This window comes from Cololabis saira, chromosome 1, assembly GCF_033807715.1.
Source record: "Cololabis saira isolate AMF1-May2022 chromosome 1, fColSai1.1, whole genome shotgun sequence".
Taxonomy (NCBI): domain Eukaryota; kingdom Metazoa; phylum Chordata; class Actinopteri; order Beloniformes; family Belonidae; genus Cololabis; species Cololabis saira.
This window is the reverse complement of record NC_084587.1, coordinates 48,915,104-48,935,194: the sequence shown is the minus strand read 5'-3', so window position 1 is coordinate 48,935,194 and position 20,091 is coordinate 48,915,104. Positions and strand designations below refer to the sequence as shown.

Below are 20,091 nucleotides of genomic sequence, written 5' to 3'. Positions count from 1 at the left end.
AAATTGTCTTTCAGTCCCTTGATTAAGTCAATGCATCCAGTGACTGACAGGGTTGGACTTTGTAATCCCTTTGTGGCAAAAGAACTTGTTTCAAACAATTTACCAAATGTTACAAGCAGAAATAGGAACTTCTTTGTTTGGATCTGTTGGAGCAGGGACTGGGCATCGACTTTCGTTTGACCACTGCTTTCTGCACACTCAGCCAGCACTTCAAGTACTACATCAAATAATGTCAGTATTTTGTCCACTGATCCAGCTTTGGAGCTCCAGCGCGTATCCACAGAACGCTCAAGTTCAAGCCAGGGCCGTCCTGGGTGCATCTCTTTCTGCATTTCCATGAAACGTGCATGTCTGCTTGACCCTGTCATGAACGCGTGCAAAATGTTTACTGTTTCAAAGAATGTGCTAACATGTCCAGACACTTTTGTTACTGCACTGAGAACCAAATTTAATCGGTGTGAATTGCAGTGCACGTAAACAGCATGGGGGAATGTCTCTTTTAAAATAACCTGTACACCTCCTTTATGGTCTGACATTACTGAAGCCCGGTCAAAGCTGAATCCAACGCAGAGAGATGGGTCAAGACCCAGTGGTTCAATGATCTCTAATATCTTGGCTGAAATCCCCTGCGCACTCATGTCCTTGCTGGTGTCCACAAAGCCGACTGCGCGCTCTTTTATTTTTCCTCCATGGATATATCTCACACACAAATATGTACCAGGCACTTCATTTATTTCATCCTTTATTTTACGCAGCAGTAAGGAGGCAGCTGACTCTAGCAGCTCATTTTGTATGTCAGGGCTCATAAGGGTTGCATTTTTGGGCAGCTGCTCTAAACGTGCTCTGATCTCCGGGTCATATTTGCAGACCCATTTAAACATTTCTAGAAAGTTACCTCTGTTGAGATCTGCCTCCGTTTCCCTGCGCCCTCTCAAGCTTAAATCCTGTTTGGCACAAAGCATTACAATATCCAGGACGACTTTGATATGCTCCCTATTCCTTTCAACAAATGCTTTGTCCCGCGCATCCAGGTCCATCTGATCAATGACGTTTCCCCTTCCAGATGTTTTGGTTTCCTTGTAGGCCTCAAACTTAGATAAGGAAATTGAGTGCTGCTCACTTTTTTCATGTCTCTCTAAAGAATAGCGTAGGTGTTTCCAGTCAGTGTAGCCGTCCCGTGTAAACACACATTCAGCTCTGGCGCTGGGGAAATGTCTGCACATTTTACAAAAAAGTGCGTCCCTGCACACACTGTATTCCACCCAGGCAAATTCATCATACCACTTCAATGAGAAGCACCGTGGTTTCCCATGACTCACAGTGTAGGGGAACTTCTTCAATTTTGGCTGGGCAGGTGGTTCATCTAGTTGCGACAAATCACTGGGTGGTCCTTCATGCTGGCGACCGGGGGGGAGGAACAGGACACGGCAATGTCCGCTGCCCGGCTGAGGAGACGCTGGTGGGGGGCGGCGTGCTGCTAGTTTCTGGAGTGGGAGGTGTAGGAACGGCGGTGATGCTGCTAGAAGGTTGTGGCTCATTTTCGAGTCTAACCCTTTTAAAGCCAAATTTACTCAATTTACTCTGAGCCATGAATGCTGACTAACTTAGCTAATTGCGTACGCTGTCTGAAAACAAAATTAAGCAGCAGCGAGCGCAGAAAATCACTGCTAAAGTTAAACGTTACCACATTCCGCGCCACTGATTGGTCGGGGGGGGGGGCGTCAGACGTTTGAATCAGGAAGCGGGAGTCAGCGCGGCGATTTTATTATAAAGCACAAAACGTCTGTTTGGTGATCCAACTCTGAGGTGCAGATGTTCATAAACCTGGTGCTGAGGAGAGAATTAAAAAAGGGATGTAGATGGGCTGTTTTACTCCCAGCCGCTCGCGGCTCCAGCCGATTTCTGGTCAGCGCCGACATGAACAAAGCAGTTGTGCAATCGAGTACGTCACAGCAGCTTCACCCCAACCTGCCCACTTCTCACCTGGCTGTGGAAAAACAAACGGGTAGAGGCGTGACGAGCCAAGTCGGGCAGAGTAAGGACTGGTCCAAAAGGGCCATTAGTTCCGTTGTAACAGTTGACAGAGAATAAAAAAGTTTTCTCAGGGCGGGCCGGGCCCTGGGCCAATCAAAAGAGTGGCCTAATATGCCCTAATATGCCTACGTCCCTGCAAGACAGTCTAAGAGCAGCCCTTGATCCCTCTGGCCACACTCAGTACGTGCACATGCAGCGATTCAACCTGGTTGGAGATCATTTGCACACATCGTACTGACTTTTAAACTGCATGTGAACACCTTAAGTCAGTCCAGTCAATCTGATCAGACCGGATTCGTCAACCTACTTGCAGCACCTAGATAAGCCAGTCCCAAGCCAGTCGCAACCGCCTTGTTAATGCCATGTGAACGGGGACATAGATATTACAGTCTGCGCATGCTCGAGATTTTCCCCCGGGTGGGGTTTTCCCCCGGGGGAGGGGATTCACCTGGAAGTGAAAGGAGACGACGACGCTGCTCAGTAGCACCCTGGGGTGTCGTTTGACTGCTTCAGGGGTGTCGTCAAAATATTTCCTATTCTGACATTTCATATATAAATACTGTATTTTCGCGACCATACGGGCGCCGTGTGGAAAGGCCTCAGTCTTGTGTCATTTCTGTATTTGAAACACACACGGCGCACCGACCGAAAAGGCACACACACAAGAACACACACACACACGCACACAAGGTGCTATTTAAAAATACAGCGGGAGCAAAACTTTGTTTGATTGTAGGCTACTTTATTTCAGTTTTTACATTAATCAAACCCATTAAGTCTCATCCTCTGTTTCTGCATTAAAGAGCTCCGCTAAATCAGCTGTGCCAGTCCGAACTCCTCGCTGTCAGAGTCTCGTTCCGTGCCGTGCGGCGCCTCGGAAATGCACGCTTTTGCAAAAGCTCGCAAAATAGTCCCAGCAAACACGTTAGCCCACGGATCAACAATCCATCTGCAAACTGTGGCATAACTGGCCCGGCGTTGCTTCCACTCCTGGAGAAACTATTCTCCCTCTTAGTCATCCGTTGCTCACACGCCGCCTGCAGCCTTAAGGCTGATTTATGGTTCTGCGTTAACCAACGCAGACCTTATGGCGTAGGGTACGCGGCGCACTCACCGAACGTTGCGCGTCGCCGCGTACCATACGCCGTAGGCTACGCCGTCGATTTTACGCGGAACCATAAATCTGCCTTTATTCACCCGCCCGAGACTCTCCTTTTATTCTCCCCACCAACCGCCCGTGCGCTCCCTTTGCCAGCTCTCTGGTGATCTCCCTCCAGCAGCTGCCACTTTATTGAGGTTTTTGTAGTGAAATGAGGAGGAATCATAGAGATAACTTCTCATTTCAACTCACTGGATCAGCCGTTCCTCATCCATGATTGTTTCCTACAGCGCTTTCAACGCAGGCGGCAGGAAGAAAATATAAGCAGGTCTACCGTCCGACCAAAGTGGGGAAAAAAACAACAAAATAACGGCGTGAGGTGACGCAATGAAACAGCGAACAGCTGGAGTGAGCGGCGTGTTCGTGGTGTTAAATGCAGCAAACATGTCACATCATTACTGGGATGTGGGGAAAAGCAGAGGACACGAGAAATGATCAAATAGGTACCAGATCTTGTTGGATCCGGCACAAATTAAGCTCAAATAAGATTAAGATAAGATTCTTGTTAGGCTATATCTTATTATTTTATCAGAACCTTCCAGCCTGGCGATCTCCCTCCAGCAGCTGCCACTTTATTGAGGTTCTTGTATTGAAATGACTGTTTCCTACAGCGCTTTCACCTTTTTTTTCCAACTTTCAACCGGCTTTCAACGCGACCGACAGGAAGAAAATAGAAGCAGGGCGTGCGACAAAAGTCCAGCTCAAAACGGCGCGCCGCGTCGCTCGCAACCAGTATAGACAGTGCAAATAAAACATAAAGCAATGGAACTGTTTTTGACGCTGACGCTCGCTCGCGTCGCATGCAGTGTGGACACGGTGTAAGATTCGCATTTACAGTCAGAGCGATGCAGCGCGGTTTTTAATTATATTTTACTCTGGGGTGTCGTGAGATTTTATTCACTTTTGAAAGGTGTCATGACTGAAAAAAGGTTGAGAAAGGCTGTTTTAGACAGATTATTAATAGGAAAGCAGTGAGAATGCACTTTTTCCTTCCTTGTTGTTGTTAAGCAGAGGTCAACCGGAAGTGGCTCTTTGTTGAAATGGTTACCATGGTTACCTCGGGTACAGCGCCACCTAGCGTCACGGAGTCAGCCATGCTCTGGTTACAGTGGCTTATTCAATCTGATTCAGTCTGTTCTCAGAACAGCATGTGTACTCAGACAAGTTGATCCAATCTTCTGCATGTCATTATCTGATCAGATCTGCAACCAGCTTGAATCGCTGCATGTGTACGTACTGACTGTGATTTCTTTCTGGACTGGTTTATCCACCTTCACTCTGGGCCTGTATGCTGGCATTAGCATAACAGTGATGTGGTCACACAATCCGATGTGGGGGAGGGGGGAGGCTTTGTATGCTCCTTTGTGTGACGTGTAAACCAAGTCCAGGGTGTTTTTCTCTCTAGTTGGGAAATTAACATGCTGGTGGAGTTTTGGTAGGACAGTCTTTAAGTCAGCATGATTAAAATCGCCAGCGACAATGATAAATCCGTCTGGATGTGCTGTCTGTTGTTCACTGATGGCCTGATAAAGTTCACAAAGTGCCGCATTTCTGTCACTGTTGCTGGAGGTTGGAGGGATATATGCTGCGACCAGCAAAACCACAGTAAATTCCCTCGGCAGATAGAAAGGACGGCACTTTATAATCATAAACTCCGCTAATGGTGAACAGTGTCTGCATACCACCGCAGCGTCCCGGCACCACGCATCACGTGTGTAAACACAGATCCCTCCGCCCCTTTGTTTACCTCCGTTAGCATGGGCTCTGTTTGCTCGGTAGCATGTTAGCTCCTCAAGTTCCACAGCAGAGTCGGGGATGTTCTCATTAAGCCATGTTTCAGTGAAAACAAGCACACAGCAGTTCCTCACTGTCCGATTCGCTGACCTCAGCAGTCTTATATGGTCCATTTTGTTGTCCAGTGATCTTACACTAGCCAGAATGACGGATGGTATTGGTGGGCGGGTTGGGCTAGCCGCTAGCCGGGCTCGGTTACCTCCGCCCTTGCCCCTCTTCTGCTTCCTCGCACACCGCTTCCGACGTCTCTTCCCCGGGGCTGTGGTTGCAGACGAGTCCGGTGTAATCACGGCTGGCGGAGTAATCCGATCTCTCTGATGATTGTGGTATCCAGGTCGTAAATCTTGCTCTTGCCAATGTCTAGCAGAGCCTGTCGGCTGTATTTGTGTTCCGATGTAGACAGACGGGACGAACACGACAAACTTTCGGACAAACACTTATTAAATAAACAAAACACTGCATTGTCGGGAGAGCGAGTGGTCGCTGCATCTGCACGCGCCACCATCTTGGTTTACATTCATAAGTTATAGTTCTAAGTTATAGCAGCAGACTAAAGTAAAGTGCAAGTGTCTATGTAAAGTACTGGTGTCACAGCTATAAAGTGCAGAGTAGAGGTATAAAGTGCGTGGTGTATGGGGTTATGGACTTGAGAAAAGAAAGAACGAGAAAGAAAAAAGAGGTGGGGGGATGTAGGTGGAATGGGGTTGCAGCAATGCAAGACCGGGTCATGCTATTTGTTTAGATGTGGTGTTGAAGGATTGATTTTAGTTTTTAGTCATTGAACTGTAGGAATGGGGAAAAAGGAAAAAAAGAAAAAAAAATACAAAACAATATTAACTAAAGGAGAGGTAGTAGTAATAACGGTATGACAGCGGTTAACACCTGTCAGATATTTTCCTCCCAAACAGATGGATCAATGCCCCAGCATTTTTATGCAAACCTCCAGATACTTGGCCTAAACCTTGAAAATGTTTTTGAATACTGGACAAGAAATCCTCCACAAAACGATAGCTTTGGGGAGGACATAGCCTGTCTCAAATCACACAAATCACTTCCAACACACAGTTGCTTACTCGGTTTAGCCCAAACTTCTGTACAACATTCAATTGTACTGGATCCTACTCACAAGGTGACACAATTAATCAGTAAAGATTATAACGAGAGATTGTGTCAGGATAGTTTAGAAAGGATCTTTGCTGAAATAAGAAGAACATTTTGGATCTTGAGGGGCGCAAGGCCGTACATAGACATCAGCAGAAGTGTGTTTCATGTCAAAAATGGAGAGCTGGTGCCTGAGGGTTCAGCCAATGGGTCAGCACTCCCCTTTCATTAGGTAAGAAAAAGATGACACGAGGAAAGAAGGGGGAAAAAAGCATCTCCCACACTATGTCCTGTCAGAGGGCACAGTGTGATATTACAAAAAACACTTACCAAAAGAAATGTAATGCACCCAGATAACTTTATAGCCAATAAAAAAACCTACATTGATCCGTACTCTGTTCATTAACAACTACAAGATTTCTCCACACTAGTGTTTTCAAATAACTGCCTGAAAGAATTTCTTTATTAATTCCTCACACATTCGCATAACTCCCAATGAATTTTTTCCGTTTATGTTCAGTCGCCAAATGTTCATCTGTGAGCTATTTGGATCTTATAGGGACTTTAAACTTTCAATTTTATAAATTAATTTCATAATTGTAATGCCCAATGAATTTAATTTATTTGTGTTTTTAAATAAGCTAATTGAGCTGAAACAGTGAATGAAATCATATTTGACATATAGACCAGAGGCCTTCATGCTGCTTGTTATGTATGTTCATTGAAAGTAGCAACAAATAAATTCAAGTTGCTGAAATGTTGTTTTTGTCTCATATCGCTGGTTATGGGGCTCGTTTATACCCCAATTTTTCTTTTTTATGACATCTCTATCTTGATGAGGACTTGTTTTTGACATCACATTTGTCAGGCAATAAAACTGAGTTTTCACATCCAGTTCTGAAGTCAAAACTGTTTTAAAGACATTTCTAATAAAGTTTGAGATAAGTCATCTCAAGTGGCTTCGGTAAACAGTTGATGAATGTGTTCTAAGGGTTTTTGTTTCAGCAGTTTTCACCACTTACACTTTTGTTCTGACCTACCGAGATGTTTTATTTGAATGTTTTTGTCTGTAAAGAACTAGTTGTGACAGGACATGGTTAATATGACCCCTAAAAAAATAAGGATTCATTGTTTCACTGCAATGACCATGATAGAAAGCTATTAAATACAACTGAAAAAACTTTTGACAGGTAAACCGACAACATGATCTAAGTCTCTTTCTTTCTTTACAGAAATGTAAAGGCAAAGAGAGGCCCACAGGTTACCCCTGTGATCAGTGTGAGAAAGTCATCGCCACTTCATCATCCTTGAAGAGACATAAGAAGATTCACACTGGAGAGAAGCCGTACAGATGTGATCAGTGTGGGGCAGCTTTTACCAGATCGGGTCATTTAAGAAGGCACCAACGTATTCACACTGGAGAGAAGCCGTACAGATGTGAGCAGTGTGGGGCAGCTTTTACCACATCAGGTGCTTTAACTACGCACCAACGCATTCACACTGGAGAGAAGCCGTACAGATGTGAGCAGTGTGGGGCAGCTTTTACCACATCAGGTGCTTTAACTACGCACCAACGCATTCACACTGGAGAGAAGCCGTACAGATGTGAGCAGTGTGGGGCAGCTTTTACTCAATTGAGTAATTTAACTACGCACCAACGCATTCACACTGGAGAGAAGCCGTACAGATGTGAGCAGTGTGGGGCAGCTTTTACTGAATCAGGTGCTTTAACGAAGCACCAACGCATTCACACTGGAGAGAAGCCGTACAGATGTGAGCAGTGTGGGGCAGCTTTTACCACATCAGGTGCTTTAACTACGCACCAACGCATTCACACTGGAGAGAAGCCGTACAGATGTGAGCAGTGTGGGGCAGCTTTTACCACATCAGGTGCTTTAACTACGCACCAACGCATTCACACTGGAGAGAAGCCGTACAGATGTGAGCAGTGTGGGGCAGCTTTTACTCACTTGGGTAATTTAAGACGTCACCAACGTGTTCACACTGAATAAAATGTGTGTATCTGGAAGCCTGATATAATTGTAATAAGTTCAGTTTTATATTATTATTTTTTTATATAGTTCTGCTTCTGGTCATAAATTAGTAACCTTTTTTGTAATGTTTTTATTGTAATCTAATATTTTTCATCATTGTTCTGTTATTGTTCTGTTCTGAATAAAGTTATTCGTTTGTTGTTGGATTTCAGTTTCCTGCTCAGTAACACCATTGTAAACAAACAGGAAGTCAATGTCAGAATGTTAGAACAGTGTCCCACAGTAGTGCCATGTTCATGTGATTTTATCACTATAGATGAATGATGGTTCTTGATTTAATTTTATCTGAGGGATGTAAGAAAACAGTGCTTTACTAATGACACCCTCTGCTTCTGGGACCAGATGGTCAACTGTAAAAGTGAGTGAATGCTGTCATAGACTTAAGGCTAATGATTATGGTTCCACGTTAAATCAACCCAGAGCCTACGCCGTTTACAGCACCTGTTACAGAAGCTGGCCTGCTGCATGATGATTGGATGATCTGTCTGAGATGAATCCCTTTCTGATTGACAGCGAAATGAGCGAATCCGTGATCTTGAGATATAAACACTGCCGGAGAAGTTTTGTAGCTTCATTCCATCATTCCGAGTTGATCTGGAGAGTTTGGAAATCCTCGCAGTGACTTTTGTCTTTATTAAAACGATAAGCGACACACTCAGCAACTTGTTTCTGGTGTTTGGAGACTGTACTGGTGTTTATTGGAGACTCTGACTTCTGTTGCTCGACAGTTATTGTCCCCGTAGAGCAGCGGGTGCTGCTGTGAGCCGCTCCACCGTTGCAAAGCATTCACAGCCGGAACGGAGGGTAGAATTCACATACAAATAAACTGACACAATTCATGATGTAAGGAGAAAATGAGCTTCCCCTCCTTAAAAGACCAGCAGCCGCCACAGGTGAGAAGTAAGTGATACTTTAGTCAGAGAAGAGGGGGCAGTAGCGTGATGACATTTGTGACTTTTTAAATGCCAAATGGTGCCGTTTACAGCACCTGTTACAGAAGCCTTATGACTTATTTATTGACATTTGGAACTGAGTTACGTAGCTAACGTTAGCTGCTGCTTGTATATGTTATGTCAATTTGCAGACAATGAAGAGAAAAGTCCAAAGAAATGTCTACTTATTTTAAGAAGAAAATGAGTCCAGAGCGAGAGAAAGAGCCGACAGGGAAGCAGCAGAGGCTTAGTGAGGAGGAAAAAGAGGAGGATGGTATATCAGTAGGCGTTTCTTTAAGTACTTCTCAGCCTGTATACTACAACAGTAGAATACAATCCTGTAATGAAGGCGTTTAGTTTTGGTGTCCACCCCAAGAATTTAAGTGGCCCCATTTGGCCACCCCTAGGAAACATTTTTGGAGGCGTCCCTGCATCCAAGGATCAGGCAAACCTGCTAGATTGAAATTATAATAAGGTTGAGTCAGTTTATCTAATTGGTATAGAACGTTGTGCGTCAGAGTTGAATGTATATTATTGATTTTTTGATGATAATACTCTAAAAGCGGCTATTTGTTGGAGTCAAAGTGCCTTAACCATGTGGAAAAAGCTGTATAATCTCAGCGCTCCCTGTTAGAAAAATGTGTGGACAGAGTGAGCAAGTGCTTACAGCACCTGCTATTCTCAGGCGGGAATTAAATTCAATACTAATTTTTCCAGCAGTTTTCCAACAAAAAAATGGATGTGTTACTGTTACACCACTTTTTTTTGTTACATTTTTTTGCATGGAAGAATATTTTGGCATGTTTTAAATAACAGGTTAAATATAGTTAGATATTTTCCTCACAATGTAAAACATTAATGACACATTCTCTTTCTCGCAGCTTTCTAATCAACTTTCCTCTTCATTAATTCCTCATCAACAATGTTTTTGAAGTGTTAAAACCAGGAGTGGTTGATTTCTTCGCTGCTGGACAGTAGGTGAAAATCTTTTCTGACTGACAAACACCTTCAGGGGGTTGATTTCCCAGCAACAGGTAGACAAACTGATAATGGACCACATTGTTGGAGATTTACAGCCTCTGAGTAAAGTTGAGAAGCCAACAGGACAATACATGATTGTATATAGGTGACAGTTTTAGGATAGGGTGGCGTTTCATTCGTACTTCTCACCTAAAAATATTGAAATGAACTGTATATGAACTAGTTCAAAGTGAAAATGGTGAACTATGAACGTGAACTATTCATTTTTAAACTATGTGAACTGAACTTGAACTAGTTCATGAGAAGTATGAAGTTGCACAACACTGGTTAACTGTCATTGCTAGAATATGCATAAAAAATAAATGGATATTGTCACTTCATACCGTTTGTGTGTACATTGTTAAAGAGTGTGATTAAATACTTTACCTCTCTGGCCATAGTAATTCCTTGAAGTGAAACTTGTTGACTAGCACATGGCACACTCTAGGCTAAGGAGCTCCTCCTCCTCCAAGGCCCTACTGGTCAGGGTAGGGCATAGGAGCAAAGACGTTGGGCTCCAGCACGTGATCATTGCCGAAGAGCAGCTCAGCCTGCTGATTCATGCGCTGGATCTGCTGCGCATCCATGCACGATGTCTGCCAACCCAGACCACCGGCAACGCAAAGCCACTCCATCCGATTGTTCCACTGCACAGCAAACGCAACCAGATACACCTGAAGCACAAAACCAATCTATGCATTATTGTATATTGTTGTGCTTTACCTTTTGGTGGATGGAGGTGAGTGGGTATGAAGCGCACAACAAAGGATCTTCTTTGCAGACTTTACTTGCTTGGAATAACAGGTTAGTTACAACCACAGCTGATGTTGGTCTGGACAGACAACGTTTTCACGTTAACAAACGTTATCCAGATAGCCACGCTGCGTTCACAGACTTAACACTAGGCTTGGAAATTCTAAACAAAACAAAAGGGTTTGCTTATAGGCTTATGAACAGTTTTAACTGCCTTACACTACTCCCCCTTTAGGAGTACTGAGTCCATTCAGTTCAGGTAATGTAGGGAAAACTGACTAGTGTTGCGTTCCTACTTCATTTAATAACTCATTGGGGCACCACCTTTCATTACAAAGGAAAACTTGTATACATTGTATTAATCAATCTCTTATCTGAAAGTAGGTTCTAATCTGGATTGGTCTGAGTACATCGAATAAAGAAACAATGGATCGGTAACGCTTTATATTAAGGTCCTTGTAATAAGCATTAGTTCATAGGTAATAAGGCCCTTATAAGTCCTTATAAGGTGCTTATTAACATTGTTATGTGTTTTTAAGAATATATAAACATTAATAATGTCATAATAATATAGTTGATATCAGACTATAAGACATTTATTAGAACATATAAGAAACTTGTTAACTGTCTGTAGATGCTTAAGAAGAATTACAAACAGTTATTAACTCAACTAACCCACCCATTAAGTCTTTGTCATGGGTTTACTAATCTTTTTTTTTCTTTATTATTATTATTATTATTATTATTATTATTATTATTATTATTATATACTTTATTGCTCATCTATTATCAACTAGTCACTTGTTAACAGTTAACTATGCTTTTTGCAGATACCGGATCAAAAGCGAGAAAATGTCTTACTAAGACTAAATCTTTTATTATTCATTTATTAATGGTTAATCATTTTCACAACTTCCACATCTGGAATGAACACAACACGTGGTCAAAGTTGATAAACTGGGATGAAAAAAATTGCATAATAATACAAATGTTTCAAAGGTGAAGCCCAAATTTGGCATTTATTGCTGTGGCTGTCAAGTAAACAGGACATTTCACTAAAATAATCATGAGGGCGTTACCGCTACACCAACCCTGCCTAACACGAACCTTGTTCCAGGTCAAGGTACCTGGACATTCTTCTCTGTGGGGGACGCGGGGAGAGCGGCCGATTCGGGGAAATGTCGCCATCTGCTGGACGAATAAATGCACTGCAACAACAAACGGAGAGGAGGGGAAACACGTTCCAGGGGCCTGTACTACGAAGCGGGATTTGGGGTTAGCGAGGTAACTTCAGGTTTAACCCTGGGTTTTCAGGACTACGACGGTGGTTCACTTCTCACCGGGGTACATCGCCATGGTAACTTATGCTGAACAGCTAACCTGCTCCGGAGCAGGTTATGTTCGAGATACTGATCGCCGGGTATAAAAGCACCGCCCACTGACCAATCAGCTCTCTTGGAAAATGGCATGCCCTTTCGAAGAGAATCCAGTGGAGCTCGGTGCGCGGATCGTGAGAGGATCCCTCCGAAGAGAACGCGTATTCAGGGACCACCAAAACCCCTTTGCTTTCCCTGATGAGTACCTGTATGAACGATCCAAAAAAAAAGAGGTGGAGGAGAAAATAAAAAATCAATCAATCAATGAATAAATAAAACAAATCATCACCCAAAATCCGATGTACAGTCAATCCAAAACTAATACCAATTAAATAAATAAATCAAGAAGAAATCAAAAAGAAGATGCATTTGTAAGGGGATAGCAAAAAAGGGATTTTCAATTTCGTCCCTCGAACATTCTGAGAAGTCACTTTAAAATACTAAATACCCCCCTCCTGAAAAAATAAAAAATAAAATAAAATAAATAAAAAAAACCCAATTCGTTGGTACAGCATCAGCACAAGTTATCGGTCAACAACAATAGTTATAGAACCAATATATACAGGACTGTCTCAGAAAATTAGAATATTGTGATTTTCTGTAATGCAAACACAAAAACAAAAAAATGTCATACATTCTGGATTCATTTCAAATCAACTGAAATATTGCAAGTCTTTTATTATTTTAATATTGCTGATCATGGTTTACAGTTTAAGATTAAGATTCCTAGAATATTCAAATATATGTTTATATCCCTATGAATTTACGCATTTATACAGTCAGCGATCTTTTGACAGCTGTCTTTCCTGCATTTTGCAGCTGCAACTGTGTCGCTTTTTGCCTGTATTATATGCCTATACTCATCATATTTCCGTAAAATTATTGTTTGCTCTTCGCTACTGAAATAAGCGGCTCTGACAGCGGACTTCTCCATGCTTGCGATTGGTCATGCGCTGAAAACACTGCCCCTTTTATGTGCACGCGCTCATATCCAGATTGGAGAAACCTGGGTTGATATACCGAGTTGATAACCACCGTCGTGTGACCGCTTAGCGTGATTGCAATTGTCCGGGTTAGTGAATTTGGATAAGGAAAAGATATCCTGGGTATGTTGAACTTGCTTCGTAGTACAGGCCCCAGGCGATGTAAGGTTTAGTTATTCTAAAGCGGCTCTCTGCATTTCACGAGTCGTCTGCGCTGCAGACGCTCCAAGCGAGCCAATCATCCTCAGAAGGCGCAGCTGCGACCGACTGAAAGGACGCTGAACAACGGACGTGCTAGAAAAAGTGATCAGGTGCAGGTCGGCAGTAAATTAGACAAAAGTAACCAAAGAGGGCCGTCACAGCATGCTGTAACCAGCCGACTACGTACCAGTTGCATGAATTCTTGCCACAAGATCCGCTTCTGACACGAGCCGGCCAAAGCCACAGGTGGATGAGGAACGAGACAGGAACCGACCGGAACCCGCAGTGGGCGGGGGCGAAGAGTCGCGCTTTGTTTCCGGGTTCGCCATCACCTCCCCTTAAATAGGCCGGCGACGCATGTCATTGGTCAAGGCTGCGCACTCACAATTAAGCACTTAAGTGCGTCTTACCACAATCTGCCCCCAGCTTTTTTCAATCGGCGCCCCGCCGATGCACTCGCAAACAATCACCCTGGGTTCTGCGATGGCTGATCAGCCACCAGGTTACTGGAACACGCAGCCCCCTTTACGAAGGTCACAGAACCAAGAACTCGGACAAAGTCCGAGCCCAAATAACGCAGCTGCTGGCAGACAGCTTCAACTCTATTTTGCATGAAGATAAACTTCACCAAATTGTCCTTAAGAAAAAGTGTAGCACTCAGCGCTAACTTCCAAAAGTCGTCCGATCAACAGACGCTTTTTCAAGAAATAAAGTTAAAAAAAAAACAAAAAACATATGACCATAAACGCTACCACCTCACCGCCTGCTCCCTGGTGGAGAGGTGGCATGCCCTTTCGCAGAAATCTGCCTCTTCAATGGAGTCAATTATCGTCATCCCAGAAAACGTTGAACATTTTCACGGGGAACAAATACCAGCCTCTCGGTCACTAAGGACCCAGAAGCAAAGAATGTATCGCCAGCGCTTGTCGAACCTCGTCTCTTCCTCCATACCTCAAAACTCAGCTTACCGTGTTGCCAGAAGGTTTCAGTCCACAGCCAGAGGAATACACTGCCAACCTCCACACTGGGCTCACTGCCGTTCTTGCCAACACTCACACAAAAATAGAAAAGGTTAGTTAAAATGCCTGAGAAAAAAAAAGTTTTCCTTTCCCCCAACAAACCATACAACCAACCACTTTCACAAAATTCACAACAATAGTCACTGGTGTTTAGAAGTCATCCTGCCAACAACGCCAAATGTGGCCTTATAGACTTTAAGGGCGCACGTAAGATTTCAAACGGATGACTAATACACCAGAGAAACGGTTGTGAAAATACAAATTCTTATTTCTATAAAAACCAGGATTCCTTTTAAAACAATACAATATATGACACAATCACATCCCCGTATTTTGGGGCAGGGATGAGGGGATCCTCGCTAAGGATAGGGCTGAGGCCCACCAGCAGGGGGGGTTACCAAAGAAATGGATCAATGGTCCAGAGATTCACACCATGTAGACACACGTGTCACACTAACTATAAACCAAAAGTAAGTTAAATAAACCAAGAACTGCAAACGTAGGATAATATAAATCAAGAGGCACAGCAAACTAAGGAAAACTAAGCATACGTGAAATTCACACACGGAAAATAAAGCACCATCACCCAAGGATTGGCTTGCCACCCTGCCGTGGACGCTCAGCACCTGGAAAGCAAAGAAACCAAAAAAAAAGGGTATTAGGAGATGAACAAACATACAAAACAGCACAAAAGTAATAGAAAGAAAAATAAAGAAATTAACCAATGTGGTTACCAACCACGCACGAACTCAACAAGCTCTCGAGCCCCAAAACAAATAACAGATATGGAAAGAAAAACACAATAAACCCGGCCCAAAAAACCTTATTGGTTATCTGCGGTTATACAAATGGACCTCCTGCCAATAGGTTTAAAGCAGGGGCAACAAAAAGAACAAATTAACCCAAAAGAAGAATATCCCTCACACCACGCTCCAAACACACGCACACGCACACGCGCACGCACGCACACGCACGCACACGCGCTAAAAACTAAGTATCAAGAAGTCTTGGATGCTCGAAGGTCTTGCAGCCTCTTCACACGAGCGGCCGCGTCAGTCCAGCCAGACCACGGCTCTGGGTTTTTTTTTCCGTAGATAAGAACGCTGGCAAGAACGGCAGTGGGGCAAAAACCAGCAACACCTGAGGAGTACACAACACTTAATTGATGCCACTAATAACTGCAGCAAGACCGGGATTCATAAAAAAAAAAGACACATACCAGGCGATGTAAGGCTTAGTTATTCTAAAGCGGCTCTCTGCATTTCACGAGTCGTCTGCGCTGCAGACGCTCCAAGCGAGCCAATCATCCTCAGAAGGCGCAGCTGCGACCGACTGAAAGGACGCTGAACAACGGACGTGCTAGAAAAGTGATCAGATGCAGGTCGGCAGTAAATTAGAAAAAAGAAAAGTAACCAAAGTGGGCCGTCACAGCATGCTGTAACCAGCCGACTACGTACCAGTTGCATGAATTCTTTCCACAAGATCCGCTTCTGACACGAGCCGGCCAAAGCCACAGGTGGATGAGGAACGAGACAGGAACCGACCGGAACCCGCAGTGGGCGGGGGCGAAGAGTCGCGCTTTGTTTCCGGGTTCGCCATCACCTCCCCTTAAATAGGCCGGCGACGCACGCCATTGGTCAAGGCTGCGCACTCACAAATAAGCACTTAAGTACGTCTTACCACACAGAGATTTCATAAAATAAAATAATAATGCTTTGCACGGGGATCGGTCATAAGTTGAAAGGAAAGAACACTACAAACCTGAAACGACACATCTCCATTTACCACAAAGAAATCAAGGTAAGCTAAGTTAACATAAAGTATGCTGCTGGTTGTTTACAACATTAAATCAACGTTGTGTTGTTGAGTGTACTGTCAGCTTAATGTTACTACAATAAAACCTACCCAAAACTAGTCTACTAGTTAACTTACGTTAGCTTCTTAGCATGTAGCAACCGCAGCCACTTATAGTGTAGAATGAATGAAATGTACTATTCTATTGGTGGGGCAACTATGGTTTCAGTTGGATTGCAAGTTTAGCCTATTTAAAGCAGACATACGTCGTAAGTGCAGTTTTCAGGAGAAAATATCAAAAACAAGAAATTGCCAAAATGCTGATGTTTACAATAGACTATTTTGTTATATACATTGGGAGTTTGTTTTTATTTTCTTATTTTTCTCTTATTTTCACTGACCTCATATCAATTTTCTTGAATGTGAACTAGCCCATTAGGCACTTTATTTTATTTTCATCGCAGATGTATATTCATTTTAATGCAACCATCAATGTGTCTGAATTGTGATCCAAATAAATGTGCAAATTCATGTCAATTCATGTTCCCTTTCTAGATGTATTTCTTAAAATTGACATTTTTATCAAAAGGATGAGAGAAAATGCGATGAAAAATATTTTTCGATTTGATCTAGTGATAAATGTCTAAAATAATTGTCAGACTAAAATTAGACTAAATTGTCAGACTAAAACTAGACTAAAATGCCAATAGTTTTTGTTGACTAAAACTAAACAAATAAATTTGCGGTTTCATGGACTAAGACGAAGACTAAAATGCTCGACTTTTAGTCGACAAAAATGTGACTAAATAAAAAAAGAATGAGTTCGACTAAATATGACAAAAAATAACAACAGCGATTGAAACAAGACTAAGACTGAAACAAAATTTAAAAATAGCCGACAAGAACAACACTGGTTCAGAGCCAGTGCTGGTTCACAACTTGTTCAACTTGCAGAACCAGCTGAAGACCGCTTTGCTTTTTTATAGCTCGGGTTGCTAAAGGGACCCAGGTCAGTAACTCACTGTTAACGTTAGTTAAGTCGATGCATTTGCATTGGCCTGAAAATCGAAGCAACAACAACTATGGAATACCTTGCGATTATACAGCTGCTGCTTCTGGCTTAACACTGGTTCATCGTGATCAGACAATAGCAGATCCATTAAAGTATGCATCATTTTTGAAGCAGGAAAACATCTATAACACGCAAGACAGTGGCTTTCGAGGAGCAGGGTTAAAAACTCCTGCCGTAGTGTGAGAAATCTAGTCCAGGAAAGCACAGTTTTCTGACTGGGAATCCAACCCAGGGCAAGTTTTCACATTCTAGTCACTTTTTGAACATCCCACCGTGAGCGTACGCACAATCGTTGTACACAGCACTCTTTGTGGCCCGTGTTCTTTCAACTTGTTGAAACCCTGTGGTGTATTTTGAGAAATGTCTTCTAGAAAAGACTAATTCCCTGACCGGGAATCAAACCCGGGCCGCGGCGGTGAGAGCGCCGAATCCTAACCACTAGACCACCAGGGAGATGACACTAGGTACTGTCAATTAGAAATAGCTGTCCTCTGAGCCGCTCGGTGGCGCAGTGGGTTAAGCAGCGGTTCATATACTGAGGCTACAGTCCTCCTCCTGCAGCGGTCGCAGGTTCGAATCCCGGCCTGTGCGCCTTTGCTGCGTGTCATCCCCATACTCTCTCTCTACCCCTTTCCAGTCTGCATCTTCAATAAAGGGCTACTAGAGCTTAAAAAAAAAGAAAGAGCTGTCCTCTTAATTCAATTGTTTTACAGCAGAGAACTTTGGGTGCTGATTGAGACTTATAACGCGTTACTCATTTTTCAGCAGCCACTATGTGAAGAAATCACGAGGCGGGCCTCGCTAAGGCATTCACCAAGTTTATGCTTCAGGACCAAGTAGTTCACGCTTGGCAAGTTTGCTTCAGGAGAACACACTTTGGAGGAAGAGAAGATGCAGGTTGTTGCTAACACTTTTTGAACATCAACGCAGTGTCTGAAGTAAACTATGTTTGTCTTCAATTTTCAATTTTTCAATTTTATTTATATAGCGTCTAATACAACAGATGTTATCTCTAGACGCTTTCCAGAGATCCAGAACATGAACATGAACATAAACATAAACATAAACATAAACATAAACATAAACCCCCGAGCAATTATTACATAAACAATGGCAGGTAAAAACTCCCATAGTGGGAGAAAAACCTTAATCCAAACAGTGGCAAGGAAAAACTCCCCTTTAGGAGGGAAGAAACCTTGAGCAGGACCAGGCTCATAAGGGGGGACCTTCCTGCCGAAGGCCAGACTGGGGGAGTCAGGGACATCAGCAGCACTCTCCTTCCACAGCAGTCATGTGGAAGGAGAAGGAAGAAGAAGGGTGAGAGGCACCGCCCAGCGGATCATGTCGGTGCCCCCCTGCAGCATAAGCCTATAGCAGCATATCTACCGCAAAGCTATATTTGAGACTAACTATTATAGTCTTGTTCTATAGCTACAACTATGACTACTGACTCTAACACACTAGAGTTTACACTACCTAGAGATTTACCAACACCAGCTAGAGGTTTACTAAACACTAACTATAGGCTTTACTAAACAGAAAGGTTTTAAGTTTAGTTTTAAAGGTGGAGGTGGTGTCAGCCTCCTTAACCCAGATTGGAAGTTGGTTCCATAGTAATGGTGCCTGATAGCAGAACGCCCGCCCTCCAAATCTACATTTAGATACTCTAGGAACTACGAGTAAGCCTGCACCCTGGGAGCGGAGAGCTCTGCCAGGAACATAAGGCACTATTAAATCTTGTAAATACTGCGGAGCTAAGCCGTTTTGGGCTTTATATGCAAGTAATACAATTTTAAATTGAATTCTGAATTTTACAGGTAACCAATGGAGCGACGCTAACACTGGAGAGACGTGGTCTCTCCTGCTGATTCCTGTCAGCACTCGCTGCTGCATTCTGGATCAGCTGGAGCCTATTCAGCAAATTACTTGGACATCCTGCTAACAACACATTACAGTAATCCAGTCTAGAAGATACAAACGCATGAACTAGTTTTTCTGCATTACTCTGCGAGAGGATTTTCCTAATTTTTGCAATATTACGGGGATGGAAAAACGCTATTTTAAAAACCTGATTAACATATGGTTTAAACCAGGGGTTCTTAACCTTTTTGACCTTGGGGCCCAATTTTTTCAGTACAGAGTGGCCCGGGGCCCATTAAATATAAACACTGTATAGCAGGGGTATTCAACTAAAACTTTAAGAGGTCCATTTAGAGAAAATTTACTCAAGCGAAGGTCCAGAACATCATAATATATATGTATATATATATATATATATATATATATATATATATATATATATATATATATATATATATATGTGTGTGTGTGTGTTTGTGTGTGTGTATATATTCAAGTAGCCTCATAGTTGTATCAACATCTGCATCTGACTGTTATATTAAAAAAAGTACATATTTGCCAATTAACATGTTTAACTTGAATTAAACATATTTTTTTCTCTTAAAAATAAAGTAGATTTTATTTTATTTTTCAAATGCTATCTTATTTTATTTCTCTACCAGCAGTTTGAATTTCCCCTTTTCTTTGTTAATTGTCTCAACACATTTTTATACTAAATTAATATAAACACATCTTAACAATTTAACAGTTTTGCAGTTTTTCTTTCTTCCCCTCTTATAATCGTATGCCCCCAGTTTCTGTTGTTCAGTGAGAGAACTGAGCTCTAACTTCTCCTGTCAGGACTTTAAATCTGGGCTGGATGGTGTCAGGTTCTCATGCACATGAGAAGGTGCTCATTGATGAACCTGGAACGATATTTAGTTTTAATTATGTTCACTG

At 42.8% G+C, this 20,091-nt stretch overlaps 1 protein-coding gene and 1 non-coding gene across 2 annotated transcripts in view; one reads left to right on the top strand and one right to left on the bottom strand.

Moving 5' to 3' along the window:
• LOC133442291 (zinc finger protein 420-like) overlaps nt 1-7,938 on the top strand; it is a gene marked incomplete at its 3' end in the record, with an annotated part of 52,939 nt that extends 45,001 nt beyond the window's left edge. The window contains exon 4 of the mRNA XM_061720289.1: nt 7,559-7,938. Within this exon, the coding sequence (XP_061576273.1) occupies nt 7,559-7,938 (380 nt within the window). The remainder of the gene's footprint in view (nt 1-7,558) is intronic.
• Nucleotides 7,939-17,673: 9,735 nt separating this feature from the next.
• On the bottom strand, nt 17,674-17,745 carry trnae-cuc (transfer RNA glutamic acid (anticodon CUC)). Its single transcript has one exon. It is a non-coding gene; the product is annotated as a tRNA-Glu (tRNA).
• Between the last annotated feature and the right edge of the window lie 2,346 nt (nt 17,746-20,091).